At 45.0% G+C, this 17,500-nt stretch overlaps 1 protein-coding gene across 1 annotated transcript in view; it reads right to left on the bottom strand.

The window, feature by feature from the left end:
• Positions 1-17,500, bottom strand: part of LOC128362313 (mucin-5AC-like) — a 50,306-nt gene that overhangs the window by 17,077 nt on the left and 15,729 nt on the right. The window contains exon 5 of the mRNA XM_053323054.1: positions 12,699-12,862. Coding sequence (XP_053179029.1) covers positions 12,699-12,862 — 164 coding nt within the window. The remainder of the gene's footprint in view (positions 1-12,698; positions 12,863-17,500) is intronic.

The following is a 17,500-nucleotide window of genomic DNA, read 5'->3' on the forward strand; positions in this document are numbered from 1 at the left end:
GGAAGGAGGGAAGGGAGGGAAGGAGGAAGGAGGGAAGGGAAGGGAGGAAGAAGGAAGGAAAGGAGGGAGGACGGAAGGAAGGAACAAAGGGAGGAGGGATGTAAGGGAGGAAGGAGGAAGGAAAGGAGGGAGGAAGGAAGGATGGAAGGGAGGAAGGAGGAAAGAAGGAAGGAAAGGACAGACGGAAGGAAGGAATGACAGATGGAAAGAAGGAACGAAGGAAGGAAGGAAGGAAGGAACAGTCAAAACAGACGGGCTCAATTTGACCCAGGAGGACGACACGAAGGTTAAATAAACATTTCCACAAATAATTTTAAATATATTTGGGATTTTTATGAGTTGTATCTCCACCAGGAAACGTTGCCCCTATTAAGGTATAAAAATATTGTGGTGCACGTTGCCTGTTTAACCCTCCTGTTGTCCTCGAGTCAAGGAAGGAAGAGAGGAAGAAGGAAGGAAGGAAAGAAGGAAGGGAGGAAGGAAGGAGGGATGGAAGGGAGGAAGGAGGAAGGAAAGAAGGAAGGAGGGAGGAAAAACGGAAAAGAGGAAGGGAGGAATGAAGGAAAGAAGGACAGAGGAAAGAAGGAAGGGAGGAACGTATAGGGAGGAGAGAAAGAGAGAAGGAGGAAGGGAGGAAGGAAGGAGGGAAGAAAGAGGGATTGGAGGAAGGAAAGAAGGAAGGGAGGAAAGAGAGAGGCAGGAAAGAAAGAGAGAAGGAGGGAAGGAGGGCAAAAGAAAAAGAGGAAGGAAGGAAGGAAGGAAGGAAGGAAGGAAGGAAGAGTCAAAACAGACGGGGTCAATTTGACCCGGGGAGGACGACAGGAAGGTTAAAGGGTTAAATAATTCTCAAATATTAAATATGAGCTTTAAATACAGTGTTATTGTTTTGTTGTGAAGTGTATCTTGGCGGCCAAACACTCAAACACTCTCTCACTAGAATAAAGTAATAATGAGAAAGAAGAGCCGGCGTGTGTGTGTGTGTGTGTGTGTGTGTGTGTGTGTGTGTGTGTGTGTGTGTGTGAGCCCTAATGCAATGTGGGGCTCAACTGTGTTTCCTCATAATGATTGACGAGATGGAGACACATGCAGTTTGTCAGTCACCACACACACACACACACACACACACACACACACACACACAAACAAACACACACACACGCACACACACACACACACACACACGCACAGGGAGCAGAGGTGGCTCAGCGGTGTACATTTAACCCAGGAGCGAGGTTCTGGTTGCAGATGCCAGCGTGTGGAGCATCCATCATGCTGCTGATTCTTTTGGGCCAGTGAGTGATGGACTCCAGTCAGCCGGTCGGAGGCCTCCACCGACACCGAACGCACCACCTCGACTTCTGTTTTAGCCTCCGAGTGAGAGACGAGGAGGTGATGTACGAGCACGTCAGGGGACACACAAGCATCGTGAATGTGTCAAAGTGTTAAAAGATGAAGAAAGAGGAGGAGGAGGGAGGAGGAGGAGGAGGAGGAGGGAACAGCACAGAGGAGAGTCCAGTGTATTTAGATGTTGGTTACACTCAGAGGGAAGGAAAGAAGGGAGCAAGGAAGGAGGGAAGGAAGGAGGAAGGAAGCGGAGGCTAAAAGTTTGGGCTTAGAAACATACATACTTCCTTCCTTCGGTCTGTACATCCTCCATCTTTCTTTCCCTCCTTCCTCCCTCCTTTCCTTCCTTCCTTCCTCCATCCTTTCCTTCCTTATTCCTTCCTCCCTTCCTTCTTTCCTCCCTCTTCCTTCCTCCCTCCTTTTCCTTCTTTCTTTCCTTTCCTTTCCTCCCTTCTTCCCTCCTTCCTTGACTCGCGGACAACAGGAGGGTTAAAGGGAATCATCATTTTTACATATTATTTACATTTTTATTGAAAAACTGGATTTTTTGTGGGTCTATATGACGTCTGATATGTGCTGATATTTCTTTTAAAGATATATAGGCTGCATTTTATATATATTAAATCATTTTTCCTAATAGAAGCTTAATGCCACCTTTTTTATTTCACTTGTATTTGTTTAGCTTTTGCATGTATGTGTCTGTATTTCTTTACTCATATAGTTTTTATATTGTATATCTCACTGTAGGAGAGCCACCAGGTAAAGCCCTAATGAGTTTTATCAACACATTTCTCTTTTGTTAGTTATTGATATTGTAAAAATCTGCATGTATAACCTTTTTTGTATTATCTGTTTTTTTTTCTTCTTTTTGTGCAATAAAATAAATTCCCAGTGTTTCAGTGCAGTGATGTCATATGGGGAGCATTAGGGGCGTGGCTAAGTCCTGATTGACAGGTTGATTGACCAATGTCCTCGAGATATAGCCCTCGCAACTACAGCAACCAGCCCGCTCCGCCCATGGCTCCGCCCCATGCCCATATAAGTGGAATCCGTGCTTTTATTTTTCCCAGCATGCACCTGAAATTTTCAAGATGGCGCTGCCTAGATTCGAAACTATTGGCTTCCGAGCAGCAGTCCACAAACCAATGGGTGATGTCAAAGATGTTACGTACATTTCTTTTATACAGTCTATGTTATCAGCCCCAAAAAGTATCTAGTATCAGTCGGTAAAATGGTAAAATGGTAAAATGGTAAAATGGTAAAATGGTATTTTGACACATTTTGCCTTTAATAAACGTTGTGCTTCCTGCGATCTGATAATTGATGGTTTCGATAATATTTTGTGTAACTGTTCAGCTATGGCAGAAACATAAAGATGCTACATTATACAGTATGTAAGGGTCATTTTATTGCATGTACAGTAAATGTGGTAGGTCCCTTATCTCTTATCTACTAAAGACAAATGCTCCAGTAACAGTGTGTTTCCAGCTTTAGGTCAACAGTTCCCTGTTTCAACGTGACCCTCTCCCTGTTTGCATGAAGCAGCTCCACAAACTAACAGTTCCTCTCAGTTTGGTGGAAGAAGCTGACACAGAGCTCTGACCTCTCATCCTATCCAACACTAACAAGCCAGACCTGATCATCCAGCATCAGTGTTGGAGGGTGGTGGGGGGGGGGGGAATCCCTGCAGCTACATTCCTACATATGTTAGAAAGCATGGGATCTGTTATAATAGCATATTAAAGCTCATGACATATGGGTGTACTGTTCAGGTGTGTAGCAACTGATAACATAATAACAGCTGATAATGAAGTCATTTGGCTCCTTTTATTAATGTAATAAGCCAATAATGTAATAACGTTTTGCTGATGATGTAATAAATTATTACGTTATTAGGCACAAACTCATTGTTGTCTCCTTACTGCATGATCTATTGATGTGTGAGCATTATGGTTGTGGATGTTTTGTGTTATTATGTATATTTGGATCTATTAAATGACTAAAGAAAAAAGGGGTCGGTGTTATGAGCTTCAGCCTAAACCTTCTTGGTCAGAAACTGCTTTATTTGTTTATTTATTTTTACTTTTGTTTTTCCCTTTAGGCTTTTTACTAGTTCTGGTCATAGACTGTATAAAAGAAATGGACGTAACATCCGTGACGTCACCCATTGGTTTGTGGACTGCTGCTCGGAAGCCAATAGTTTCTAATCTAGGCAGCGCCATCTTGAAAATTTCAGGTGCATGCTGGGAAAAATAAAAACACAGATTCTACTTATATGGGCATGAGGCGGGGCCATGGGCGGAGCGGGGAGGTTGCTATGGTTGCGAGGGCTGGATCTCGAGGACATTGGGCAATCAACCTGTCAATCAGGACGTAGCCACGCCCTAATGCATACCCTGCTTTATCGTCACATATAAAATCAGGGAGGCCAAAATGTCCCAAATGAACATCATACTGCATTGAAGAAGGCTTTAAACTAGCGATTGAGACCATAAACACATTTTGAAAACGTTTTGAAAAGTTTCCTCCTCTCTTCCTTCCTTCCTTCCTTCCTTCCTTTCTTCCTCCTTTCCTTGACTCGAGGACAACAGCAACAGCAACACTCTCCACATCATGTTATTATAGCTGCATCTCATCTTTTAATACTGTCATTTTTTTAGCTGTGTGTGTGTGTGTGTGTGTGTCATGTTTTTATTTGAATTTAAAGCACAAATGGAGTTTGTCTTTCTTTTTTATTTTAAATTTAAATATATATATCATGCTGCTCTTTACTTCCTTTGATCTTTAATGTAATAAAGAAGGGATTCCTATATTAGACGCACGCTATCCTCGTCTATCCTCGTCTGCTTTGGTACCATAATGACAGCCTTTTAACTCTCGGCCTTCACCACTACTTTATATATAATGACAGAATTAGCATAAGAAAGTGGCCTGCTTGTGTTACTGTAAAGATTTGTGTGTGTCCAATAATATGTAGAGTATAGATTTACAGATGACCCTTGGCAACCATACTGATATCTGACCTTTGAGTCTGCGTGTAATGAAGAGGGCCTGCTGGAATAACTACAGGACTTGTGTCTGACAGTTCACTCTGGCTCAGGGCCACAGTCAGCTCAGTGACGGGAGGAGGAGGGGGGGGTGGGTGGGGGTACAGAGGGTGGGGGGCAGGGGTTCGTCTCTTGACATGGCACTGCATTTACTGGGGTGAAAAGTGAGGGTTCGGTGGGGGGGGGTTAAAGGTCAAAAGGGAGAAAGAGAGAGGTAGGGAGGGAGGAGGAGGGAGGGGTAGACGGCGTGATGAGGGGCGGTCGAGTCTCTTATCAGCTCGGGTGCTAATTTGGTGAGGGCGGGGGGCCAAGGGGCTTCCACTCTCCTCTATCTGATCCTTTGGAGGACCAGCAGGTGTTCTGAAGAAGACAGCTCCAAATAAACACCGTGAGCCCCCGACAAGTACTTTCCATCTTTTTCTCTCCCTCTCCCTCTTCTTCTTCTTCTTCTCCTTCTCCTTCTTCTTCATCATTCTCTCCAGTAATTGGCCACTTCCTGCTCCCACTACGCTAGTTTCTTACTGTAATAACTCAACGTTCCTCTCCGTGTCTACATGTGCGTCCTTAGGTTTTATCTGCCCTTCTCTTACCCCCACCCTCGTACCATGGTGGCATTCTGGGTGCAGCTGCCAGCCCCCTAATTGGTCCCTTTGGGCTGCGTTGTGGGGGGGTTGGAGGGGGGGTGGGGGGTAGGTTGGGAGAAGGGCTGGCAGCAGCAAGCTAAAGTGCTGATCACGACCAGGAGGAGCGGGCATCTGCCGCTGCTGCCGAACCGCTGGCAGAGTCTGCTCTCAAACACACACACAGAGACACACACACACACACACACACACACACACACACACACACACACACACACACACACACACACACACACACACACACACACACACACACACACACACACACATAAAAAACAGACACACACACACACACACACACATATACACAGAGGTACACGGACTCATAAAAGTCTTTCAAAGTCACAGAAGCTAAAAGGACTCACTAAGACCAGACTAACTAAGACCAGACTAACAGCAGTCTGGTCCTTCACTAAGACCAGACTAACAGCAGTCTGATCTAGTCACATGTCCAAAGCCATCACCACATTGAACACAAGCTTACAAACCTGAACTCATACCTAACAACACATAAGGAAGGAAGAAAGGATGGAGGAAGGAAGGAGGGAGGGAGGGAGAGAGAAAGGAAAAGAGGAAGGAAGGAAAGAAGGAGGGAGGAAAGAAGGAAGGAGGGAGGGAGAGAGAAAGGAAAAGAGGAAGGAAGGAAAGAAGGAAGGGAGGAAGGAAAGGAAGGAGGGATGGAATGAAGGAGGGAGAAAGGAAAGAGAGAGGAAGGAAAGAAAGAGACAGGGAGGGAGGGAGGGAGGAAGGACAGATGGAAGGAATGAAGGGAGGACGGAGGAAGGAAAGAAGGAAGGAAGGAAGGAAGGAAGGACGAAGGAAGGAAGGAAGGATGGACAGAGGAAAGAAGGATGGGAGGGAGGAAGGAAGGAAGGAAGGAAGGAAAGGGAGGCGGTAGGAAGGGAGGAAAGGAAGGAAGGAAGGACGGAGGAAAGAAGGAAGGTAGGTGTGCAATTTAAGTATTCAGATGTTTAGTTTAAATAAAGTTAATCTGTTATTATTTTCTGACCATCTATTCCTTTATCTACCTTTTTAAACTAAATCTACAACATTCAGAAAACCTACTGACCAACCGTTATACTGTCCTCAAAGGCCAATAATAGCTCGGCTCATTATTAATATAACACTTAATATATGTCATCTATTATTTCAGTTCAATTTGACATCTCACTTCCCTTTAAACATGTGTCTGGTCTGCTGCTATATGAAGACCAGATCACGCCATATGTGTTTAACAGTGTGACTGAAAGCTTTTAATGCCTCTACTATTAAATATAGTCAGAACTGTCACAAGTTACGACTCTAACTATTTTCTCTTGCACACACACATTACGCAACCTCCATCATTGTGGTAATTCAACCCGCGTTGTTCCAAAGCCGACGTTTATATGCACAAACTCATTAAAGGAAGAATGCTCTGAAAGACAAGCCTCAATGTGAGAGAGATAAGTGAGGAAATAGCAGCATGGTAATCCTCTCCAAAATAGACCCCCCCCCCCCCCCCCCCTTCCCCGAGGTCACGAACCTCAAGCTAAACTGTAAGAGAGCAGATATGCTTTTAAGTATCATATGCAATCAGGCACGGATGTGTACACGCAGGGGTACGAGGCGTTAGCGGAGAGACAGGAAACCAAACAAGCTTTCTAAATTCACACGCTCTCACATTTAGATTTGGAGGAGTTTAAAGTGCAGAGTTTATGTATAAAGTTAAATATAAGATGCTTCCAGACTGAATGAGTCAATCTGCACAGAGGTTATCAATTACCTTCCTTCCTTCCTTCCTTCTTTCCTTCCTTCTTCCTTCCTTCCTTCCGTCCGTCCTTCCTTCCCTCCCTCACTCCCTCCTTCCGTCCTTCCATCCCTCCTTCCTTCCTTCCGTCCATCCATCCCTCCTTCCTCCCTCCCTCCTTTCCTTCCTCCTTTCTTTCCTCTGTCCTTCTTTCCTTCCTCTTTTCCCCTTCTCCCTCCCTCCTTCTCTCTTTCTTTCCTCCCGCCTACCTTCCTTCCTTCTTCCCCCTTCCTTCCTTCCTTCCTTCCTTCCTCCCTCCTTCCTCCCTTTCTTTCCTCCCTTCTTTCCTCCCTCCTTCTTTCATTCCCTCCTTTCTTCCTTTCTATCCTCCCTCCCGCCTTCTCTCTTTCCTTCTTTGCCTCCCCCCACCTTCCTTCCTTCTTCCCCCTTCCTTCTTTCCTCTGTCCTTCTTTCCTTCCTCTTTTCCTTTCTCCCTCCCTCCCTCCTTCTCTCTTTCTTTCCTCCCCCTACCTTCCTCCCTTCCTAAACCATTGCAGAGTTTATGTATAAAGTTAAAATATAAGATGCTTCCAGACTGTTTGAATAAGTCAATCTGCAGAGAGGTTATCAATTACCTTCCTTCCTTCCTTCCTTCCTTCCTTCTTTCCTTCCTTCTCTCTCTCTTTCCTCTCTTCCTTCCTCCCTCCTTCTTTCATTCCCTCCCTCCTTCCTTCCTTCTTCCTTTCTTTCCTCCCTCCCTCTCTCTTTCTTTCCTCCCCCCACCTTCCTTCCTTCTTCCCCCTTCCTTCTTTCCTCTGTCCTTCCTCTTTTCCTTTCTCCCTTCCTTCCTCCCGCCTTCTCTCTTTCCGTCTTTGCCTCCCCCCACCTTCCTTCCTTCTTCCCCCTTCCTTCTTTCCTCTGTCCTTCTTTCCTTCCTCTTTTCCTTTCTCCCTCCCTCCCTCCTTCTCTCTTTCTTTCCTCCCCCTACCTTCCTCCCTTCTTTCCTCCCTCCTTCTTTCATTCCCTCCTTCTCTCTTTCTTTCCTCCCCCTACCTTCCTCCCTTCTTTCCTCCCTCCTTCTTTCATTCCCTCCTTTCTCCCTTTCTTTCCTCCCTCCCTCCTTCTCTCTTTCCTTCTTTGCCTCCCCCTTCCTTCCTTCCTTCTTTCCTTCTTCTCTCTCTTTCCTCCCTCTTTTCCTTTCTCCCTCCCTCCTTCTCTCCCTCCTTCTCTCTTTCTTTCCTCCCCCTACCTTCCTCCCTTCTTTCCTCTCTCCTTCTTTCATTCCCTCCTTTCTTCCTTTCTTTCCTCCCTCCCTCCCTCCTTCTCTCTTTCCTTCTTTGCCTCCCCCTTCCTTCCTTCCTTTCTCTCCCTTTCCTCCCTTCCTTCCTCCATCCCCCTTTCTTCCTTCCTTATGTCCATCCTTCCTCCCTCCTTTCATTCCCTTCTTCCTTCATTCCTTCCTTTCTTTTCTCCCCCCACCTTCCTTCTTTCCTCCCTCCTTCTTTCATTCCCTCCTCCCTTCCTTTCTTTCCTCCCTCCCTCCTTCTCTCTTTCTTTTCTTCTTTCGTCCCCCCTACCTTCCTTCCTTCTTCCTCCCTTCCTTCCTCCCTCCTTTCCTTCCTTCCTTCCTTCCTTCCTTAACACAAGGACAGCACAAAGATTAAAGGAGTAAATGTGTGGGAATTTACTTAATAAAGAATTGAAAATGTGTAACACAATACATAGATATTAAAAAAAAAAACATTTAAGAAATGTGAAGCAGAGGGAGTTCCTCGTTTCCCGTAGCAACGCTTAACTTTCTCCTTCTTTATTTACATTAGAGTTCATATTGTTAATGGCAGCTATTTGGCAATCAGTCCAGCATTACTGTCATCGAACTGAACGATCAATGATATCAGTGTGTGTCTCCCTGCTGAGACAGAGCGAGGTATTTAACAGCTAAGCCCCCCCAAAGACAGGACACAAATTAACCACACACACACACACACACACACACACACACACACACACACACTGAGAGAAGCCCCCTAGACAGGAGACAAATTAACCACTTCCCACAGAGCAATTCACACGGGAGCAGGGGACAGTAAACGGCAAATGATCAATATTGCCTTTTTCAGAGGGAGCCCACACAATATAACACACGAGGAAACACACACACACACACACACACACACACACACACACACACACACACACACACGAGGAAACACACACACACACACATATATATAACACACGAGGAAACATCAATCCTGTGTGCAGCACGACATGATATTTTATGCTCAAATGAAGGAAGTTTGATCCTGTAGCTCCTCTGTGACTGACGACGTCTCTTCTGATTGTGATGCTCTTCTTCTTCTTTTTTTTTTTCCTTCTTCTTTTTTTTTTTTTTACTCCTCTTTAACTCTGAAGCTACAATGACAGGAGACAAACTAGCTATTTCCCCCAGAGCAACTCACCAGGGACAGAAGAAAATGAACTGCCCCAGATCAATACTGTACAGAGTCTCTCTCTCTCTCTCTCTTTCTCTCTCTCTCAAAAAGCAAATTGTGGAGGGAGGGAGGAAGGAGGTAAGGAAGGAGGGAGGGAGGAAAGAAGGAAGGAAGGAAGGAAGGAGTGAGGGAGGGAGGGAAGGAAGGAAGAAGGTAGGAAAGGAGGAAGGAAGGGAGAAAGAAGGAAGGAAAGGAGGGAGGGAGGGAGGAAGGAGGGATGGAAGGACGGAAGGAAGGAAGGAAGGAAGGAGTGAGGGAGGGAGGGAAGGAAGAAGGTAGGAAAGGAGGAAGGAAGGGAGAAAGAAGGAAGGAAAGGAGGGAGGGAGGAAGGAGGGATGGAGGGATGGAAGGAAGGAAGGAAGGAAGGAGGGATGGAAGGACAGAAGGAAGGAAAGGAGGACGGAAGGGAGAAAGAAGGAAGGAAAGGAGGGAGGAAGGAAGGAAGGAAGGAAGGAAGGAGTGAGGGAGGGAGGGAAGGAAGAAAGAAGGCAGGAAAGGAGGAAGGAAGGGAGAAAGACAGAAGGAAAGGAGGGAGGGAGGAAGGAGGTAATGAAGGAAGGAAAGGAGGAAGGAAGGAAGGAAGGAAGGTAGGGGGGTGTTAATGTGACTCAGATGAATGGTGTGAATGTAATAAGGACTCAGGTATCTGATGATGCAGAGCTGCTCCCTGTGTGTGTGTGTGTGTGTGTGTGTGTGTGTGTGTGTGTTTCTACGTTCATGATGCAGCAGAGGCTATTTGTCATACTCTAGTTAAGGTCAACCCGCTTACATGCAACTTTAATACACTGCAACTCAATATCTGCTGTTTCCATGAATACACTGGTTTACCTGGAGCACCACACACACACACACACACACACACACACACACACACACACACACACACACACAAACACACACACACACACACACACACACACACACACACACACACACACACACACACAGATATAAAGATACTACAGTGTAAAAAATGATACACACATCAGCGATCAGATGACTTTACACAGAGGAAATGATCCAAGTGCTTCTCCTATAAAATGTTTTCATACTTTAACAGATTATAACTATTTATAACTGTTTTAAAATATTGTTATTTTATTTTCAGCATGTATGTGATATCTAATATTCTCAAGCTACTATTCATTAGTTGTCACTGCCTTTACTGTCTGATATTAATCTGGTATGTTGTGTAACTCGTGTGTTTTTAGTTGCATGTTATGTATGTTGTCTTGTTTGTATTTATACTTTTTTATTGATATACATTTATTAAACTATATTCACTCTGCATTTAAGCATGAATCAGAGGATGTGACAAAAAAACATAAGTATGAATGAGAGGTAAAGGTTTTAATCTAATCTAATTTATTATGAAATAGACATTTGTCAGTGAGGGACTAAAAAAACTGCTGACATGATCAAATTGTTCTAAAAAAAGGTTGCTGATGGTTTTAAATGCAGACACAAGAGCATACCTTTGTAAATATATGCATAAATGAAGTGTAGGAGGGAGGGAGGGAGAGAGGGGTGGGAGGGAGGAAGGAAGGAAGGAAGGAAGAAGCAAGGAAAGGAGGAAGGAAGGGAGGAAGGAAGGGAGGAAGACGGAAGGAAAGGAGGGAAGAGGTAAAAAGGGAGGGAGGAAGGACGGAAGGAAGGAAAGGAGGGAGGGAGGAAGGAAGGAAGGAAAGAAGAAAGGAAGGAAGGACGGAGGAAGGAAGGAAGGAAGGTAGGAGGGAGGTAGGGAAAAGAGAAGGAGGGAGGAAATGAGCCAGCGCCACACATGTGCAGAGCCCCCTCTGCAGCTCACAGGCAGGAATGCAACAACAGCTCTGCTCGTGCACACTCCTGCGGGCGTGCACGTGCAGGTGTGTGTGAACCCTGATCCCAGTCTATATCTGCTCTATACGTAAAGCTCCTTCAGATAGCTGCTGTGTGATCTGGCTCTGTATAAATAAAAGTGAGATGAAGTGAATTGCGTTTACGAGCGTGTGTGTGTGTGTGTGTGTGTGTGTGTGTGTGTGTGTGTGTGTGTGTGTGTGTGTGTGTGTGTGTGTATTTGTGTGAGTCCTGAATCTGGCTGTACACCCTGACCCACTCCTCAGGTGAGTATAAATAGTACTGACCCCTGATTCTGGGTTTTCATGCCAAGGCTCTGCATGCTGGCCCAGGAAGACGTGACGGCATGGAGGTCAGCTGACTGCTCTGAGCCAATGAGATGCAGCCGAGTGCAGTCTGCTGGCCGTCCATGTGGAACCCAGTCAAACCAGTAATACTGCCAGAAATACACCAGATAACCCACCAACCACGAGCCAGGCTTTAAATTAGGACCAGACCAACTAATCATCAAGACATCATCAGATTAATCCACTAATATTGATTTTCATTTCTACTTTTATATAAAGCTTTGTAGAGATGAAATGATGAGATGATTATAACTAAACTGTCAGAACATGTTCCTTCCTTCCTTCTTTCCTCCCTTCCTCCCTTCCTTCCTCCTTTCTTCCCTCCTTCCTTCCTCCCTCCTTTCTTCCCTCCTTCTTCCTCCCTTCCTTCCTTTCCTTCCTTCTTCCTCCCTTCCTTCCTTTCCTTCCTTCTTCCTCCCTTCCTCCCTCCTTTGCTTCCTTCTTTCCTCCCTGCCTCCTTTCCTTCCTTCCTTCCTCCTTCCTTCCTTCCTTCCTTCCTCCGTCCTCCTTCTCTCTTTTTTCCTTCCTTCTTTCTTTCCTCCATCCCCCTTTCTTCTTTCCTTCCCTCCTTCTTCCGCACTTCCTTCCTTCCTCCTTCTCTCTTTCTTTCCTTCTCCCTTCCTCCCTCCTTTCCTTCCTTCTTTTCTCCCTCCCTCCCTCCTTTCCTTCCTTCCTCCCTCCTTTCCTTCCTTCTTCCTCCCTTCCATCCTTCCTTCCTTGATTCGAGGACAACAGGAGGGTTAATAAAATTATTATTTCATACACTTTTATACACTTATTCTCTTTCAATGAACCTTAAACTTAGAATAATCTGGAAAAAAGGCCTTAAATTTAGATTCTTTTACCGCCACTACAGCTGTTTAAAGGCTTTATTTTAATTGATTGCAAATGTTTTTAACTTCATCGTAATCTGTTTAATTGTATTTATCATTTTTTAAATCTTCTATTTATCTACCGAATATTGATTTGCATTGCTGTTGCATTTTAAATGATGATTCCTGCTAAAAAAGGTCCTTTGAGGTAAAATAAAGCTTAATAATAATAATAATAATAATAATAATAATAATAATTTTGATAACAAACTAATCAGTGTGACTCCTTAAACATATCGTGCGTCGATTCACTCGATCAGAAAGAAGAGTCGTGGTGTTGAGCCTCTATTACAACTCCAAAGATGGTCAATAAATCCTCCATCATTGTTTGGTCTGTAGTAGCGGTTATTAATATCACAGTCAGCACTCTCACCTATCACTGCTAACCCTCTCTGCCCTCCATGCCATGCCAGTGTGGTTGGCATGGAGAATGCTCCGAAGGCGCCATACCAAAACAGTTACGCCTCCCTGACCACAAATGCCAAACCTCGCTAATCCCGACTGACTGACAGCTACGTAGAAGAGGAGCACCACGGCCGCCGCACTGTAAACTGTAAATCATACAAGCTGTTTCATGTGAGGGGTTGTAAGGGAGGAAGTGAGCCACTTAATGCTGCCATCACTGTACGAGCAACACACACACACACACACACACACACACACACGCAGAGAGATAAACACAAACACACACTTTCCCTCCTCGACCGCACAGAGTTGAGGACTCAATTACTCTGCTTCTGTTCAGAGCAAATCTCACTAATTAAATAGGTTAAGCATTAATTATTCAACCAGAGAGAGAGAGACCCTTGACGAGAGGAGAGGCGAGGGAGAAGGTACCGAAGGAGGAGGAGAGGAGGGGAGGAGAGGAGGGGTGTGTGTGTGTGTGTGTGTGTGTGTGTGTGTGGCGTTCTTCTCAGGCTATAAAACAATCCTCACCCAGCGCAGCTAATCAATACAGGCCTGCTGGAATTAGCAGTTATCTTAAAGCGCTTTAACAAGAGCGTGCTGCCTGACAAACACAAACAATCATCCATTATTAAATACCAAAACACAAGCGAGGGGCCTAAGGAAGAGGAGGAGGAGGAGGAGGAGGAGGATGGGAGGAGGAAGGGAGGTGAGAGGGGGGGAGTTAAGTGAGATTGAGGGAGAGAGAGTGAAACAAATGGAAAAGAAAGGAGAATTAAAAGGTTCATTCTGGTTTAGAAAGAAAAGGATCGTTTCCATTTTACACTGAACTGTCCACTAGTGTAACCCAGCGTCAATTGGTATAACCAGTATTTTGTAATAAAAACATGATTACATACAGGAAAATAAATGTGTTCACAACATCTTCTACTGGTTGAGAGAGGAACTACTACTCTACTGCAGTAGACTGACTCAGGATGGATTATTTTACTGTCATGATGAGTTCACACTAATAGTAATATCAGAGCTGCCAACATTCCCGTTTTTCCGGGTTTCTCCCATATTTCACAGCCCCAACTTTATTTGTTAATGATAATAAGAAGAGCACAATAACAAAGGTTTTATTTTGAAAAGCTTAGACAGGAAGCCGCCGCAGCTCCGTTAGTTTAACAGAAGCTGAAACACAGTGAAATGTTTTAACTGTAAATAAAAGTGCAGAGTTTCCAGCCTGTGTCAGACGATGCTGAGTTTACTGACTAATTATTAAAAACCAGGAAGTGATGTGTGAACTATCGTCATGGTAACTCGCTCGGCAGGCTCACACATCTTCTGCTGTTTGTTGAGCAGCAAGAAGCGCAACACTGAAAAGGGCGCAGCATTTCTAACATTGTGTAATGAAATACACCGGTATGGCGCTACATTAAAAATTCATATCATAACTAAAATATAAACCGGTATTGAACCGGTATACCGCCCAGCACTAATGAAGCATGACAATTTTATTGCAAGTATATTCCAAACCAATCAAATTATTAAGGGGCGTAAACAACCTTCTGGTGCTATTTTTAGATTCCTGACAATAAGAAGTGTTTTAGGGGGCGGGACACGGCTGCAAAATTTCGTCCAGATAGAGACAGAGGGAGCGATTTTTGGAGGGGTGGGCGATGTCGAATGCTGATAGGAAACTCATGCATTTTAATCACTTTTTCTAGCTCGCTCCCGTCGCTGTGTGTCAGGATGAGGTGTAAGTTGCAACTTATTGCAGAGTCGCTGTCAACTTCTTACTTTCACTTCCAAGTAAGTAAGTTGACAGCATCAATTAATCACTGACTTTACACCTGTCCATCATGTCTCTGCTCAAGAATCCGCTCAGCATTTGTTCCTAATGTCAATGGTTAGATCTTGATGGGACACCTGTAGTGAGGTTAGGGTGGGTTTAAGGGGTCTACCCGCCCCCCCACCCACCCCCAGCCCTGAGAGCAGGGAGGTCAGCAACATAAGGGAAAGTCGGGGCTTGAACTCAGAGGTTTGAATGCCAATCATAGCTGGAGGCACACTGTCGAAATCCCCACGAGACCCTGAGAAGGCCGAGCAAAACTCAACGCGCCCCCCCCCCCCGGGAGGGACAAAGACAAGCAAGTGGTCAAAGAGGGGAGGAGGAAAGGGTGAGGATGAGGAGTTGGGAAAGGAGTTGGGGGGGGGGGGGGGGGGGGGGGGGTAGTATGGCGTCACTGAATAGCTCAACAAGACCAGAATAGATTGGAAGGGTTCGGGTGTCGTAGGCCGGTATGACTGAAATGGAAAGTTGGAAAGGCTGCAAAAAAAAAAAAAGAAAAAGAAAGAAAATAACATCAAGAAGATAAGGAGTCAGGTTTCCTTTCAGCCTTGGGGGTCGCTGACCTGAAGCAGGGCTGTGGGGTTAGGATGGAGCGCCAGGTGGAGCACACGTGATGAGGAGGCACTATCTCCATCCAGAGTGTAAAAGAAAAAGATATAAAATAAAAAAGATAAGAGCTTATAGTCATAAAACTTGAGCTGCAAGCGATGATCAGTTCACATGACCACACAAAAAATTCACTAACGTTATAGGAATATGGGTCTTGGCCTCTACTTGGCTCCAGCAGCCCACCGAGACTCGCAGCCAAGCCATCAATTAGGGGAATACGTTTAATCCCAACGGACAGCGGCAGGAAGTAGAGAAACAGAGCGAGGGTGTGGGTGAGCAATTACAGAATGGGACTGCAGATAGAAGAGTAGCAAGAAGGGAGAAATGAAGTGAAAGTACTGGAGACATAAAAGGGGGTGTGTGTACATGTGTGTGTACATGTGTGTGGTCTGCACAACAACATGAGCCTGAAGATCTCGACCCCTTTACCTTCACCGCTGATCCCCAAATTTGGACAACAGGGCCAAAAGCAGTTACATAACCACAGTAAAGCTCTATAATGAAAGTACAGCTGGGTATTACTGGAACATCTTTTAATTATTAGGGCCCGAGCGCTGACCAGCACGAAGCCCTATTGTATCTGTAAACCGACATGCATGGGGTGGTGAGTGCCCGTTCATCGCTGCTTGCAGCTTTAATTATTATTATTTTTGCCTTTATTGGACAGTTCAACAGGAAATGAGGGGAGAAAGAAAAGGGGGTATGACATGCAATGAAGGTTCCTAGTCGGACTCAAACCACTTCCTGTTTTGTATGACTGAGTATGTATGTGTATGGTTGCGTATGTAGTATATAAGTATTTTATCTTGACCTATTATTTTACTATTTATTATTTTTTAACCCTCCTGTTGTCCTCGAGTCAAGGAAGGAAGGGAGGAAGAAGGAAGGAATGGAGGGAGGAAGGAAGGAAGGAAGGAAGGAAGGAAAGGAGAGAGGTAGGAGGTACCTACCTACCTACCTACCTACCTACCTATCTATCTATCTATCTATCTATCTAGGGATGTTGCAGGTATATGACATGTGCTGTAACCATGGCTACAAGGGCCGCTCCTTAATTGAACAGCTTTGACACTAAAGTCACCAAGCTACCCAGGTTTCAGTGATAAATATGACACCAATGCCCATATAAGTAGAATCCATGTTTTTATTTTTCCCAGCATGCACCTGAAATTTTTCAAGATGGCGCTGCCTAGATTAGAAACTATTGGCTTCCGAGCAGCAGTCCACAAACCAATGGGTGACGTCACGGATGTTACGTCCATTTCTTATATCGTCACGGATGTTACGTCCATTTCTTATATACAGTCTATGGTTATTGCTCAACAATGCTATGAGTTATACCATGGCTGTTCATATGGGCATTAAAATAAATAATTATTTTAAAATGATCAACAGGTACTCTAATGAATTATTACTTTTTACTGAATCGATATCGAAGCATTTAAATCGATATCGAATCGAATCATGAGGTTCTTAACAATACCCAGCCCTAGTTTTAGATTACTCCACAGTTCAACTTTGGCTCTGCAAAGCTAATACGGAGGTCTCTCACTCAGCTGGCCTCTTAAAATGAAGATTGCATTATGTGATTAAATAAGGAAGAACAATTTATAAACCTCCCAGAAACTGACTCAAGTCATAAACATCCTCCATGTCAACAGCCATGCCCAGTGCCCAGATAACACTGCCTCTGCCTGAATGACCAACCATTGACCCCCACCGCACCCTCACACCCCCCCCCACCCCCCACCCCACAGACACACAATCCCTGCTCTACCATGTGTCCAGACCCGTGTGTGTGTGTGTGTGTGTGTGTGTGTGGGACATAATTAACATGCCAGGCACTCCTCAGACTCTTTGCTCATCTTCCCACGTAAACGACAAACCCCCGATGATTATTATGGTAACACATCGATGTGTGTAGACATATGGAAGAGAGCTGGGGGGGGGGGGTGAGGAGGAGGGGGAGGAGGAGGGTTGGGTGGGTGGGGGGATAGGGTTACTGTCATACGGTCGGGGGTACAGTGGAGCAACTATACCGGCACACTCTCCAACTGACAAAAGGTGAAGATTTATGGAGTGGTTCATAACAGCCCCCCCCCCTCCCCACCCACCGACCTTTCTCCTCCCTTTTTTACCAAAACAGACAAGCTTAATGCAACTTAAGACCTCCAAATGCCCCCCCCACCCCCCTCCACCACCCTCCACCCCAGATATAATGACACACACTGATATACTGATACATGGAAACTGCTCTGCTACATCTTAACTAAGGTTAGATGTTGCTGTGTGAGTGCTGGAGACAGTTTATTGAGTCGGACACTTAAAGGACTATTCC

This window comes from Scomber japonicus, chromosome 7 (genome assembly GCF_027409825.1).
Source record: "Scomber japonicus isolate fScoJap1 chromosome 7, fScoJap1.pri, whole genome shotgun sequence".
In the NCBI taxonomy this organism is placed as follows: Eukaryota; Metazoa; Chordata; class Actinopteri; order Scombriformes; family Scombridae; genus Scomber; species Scomber japonicus.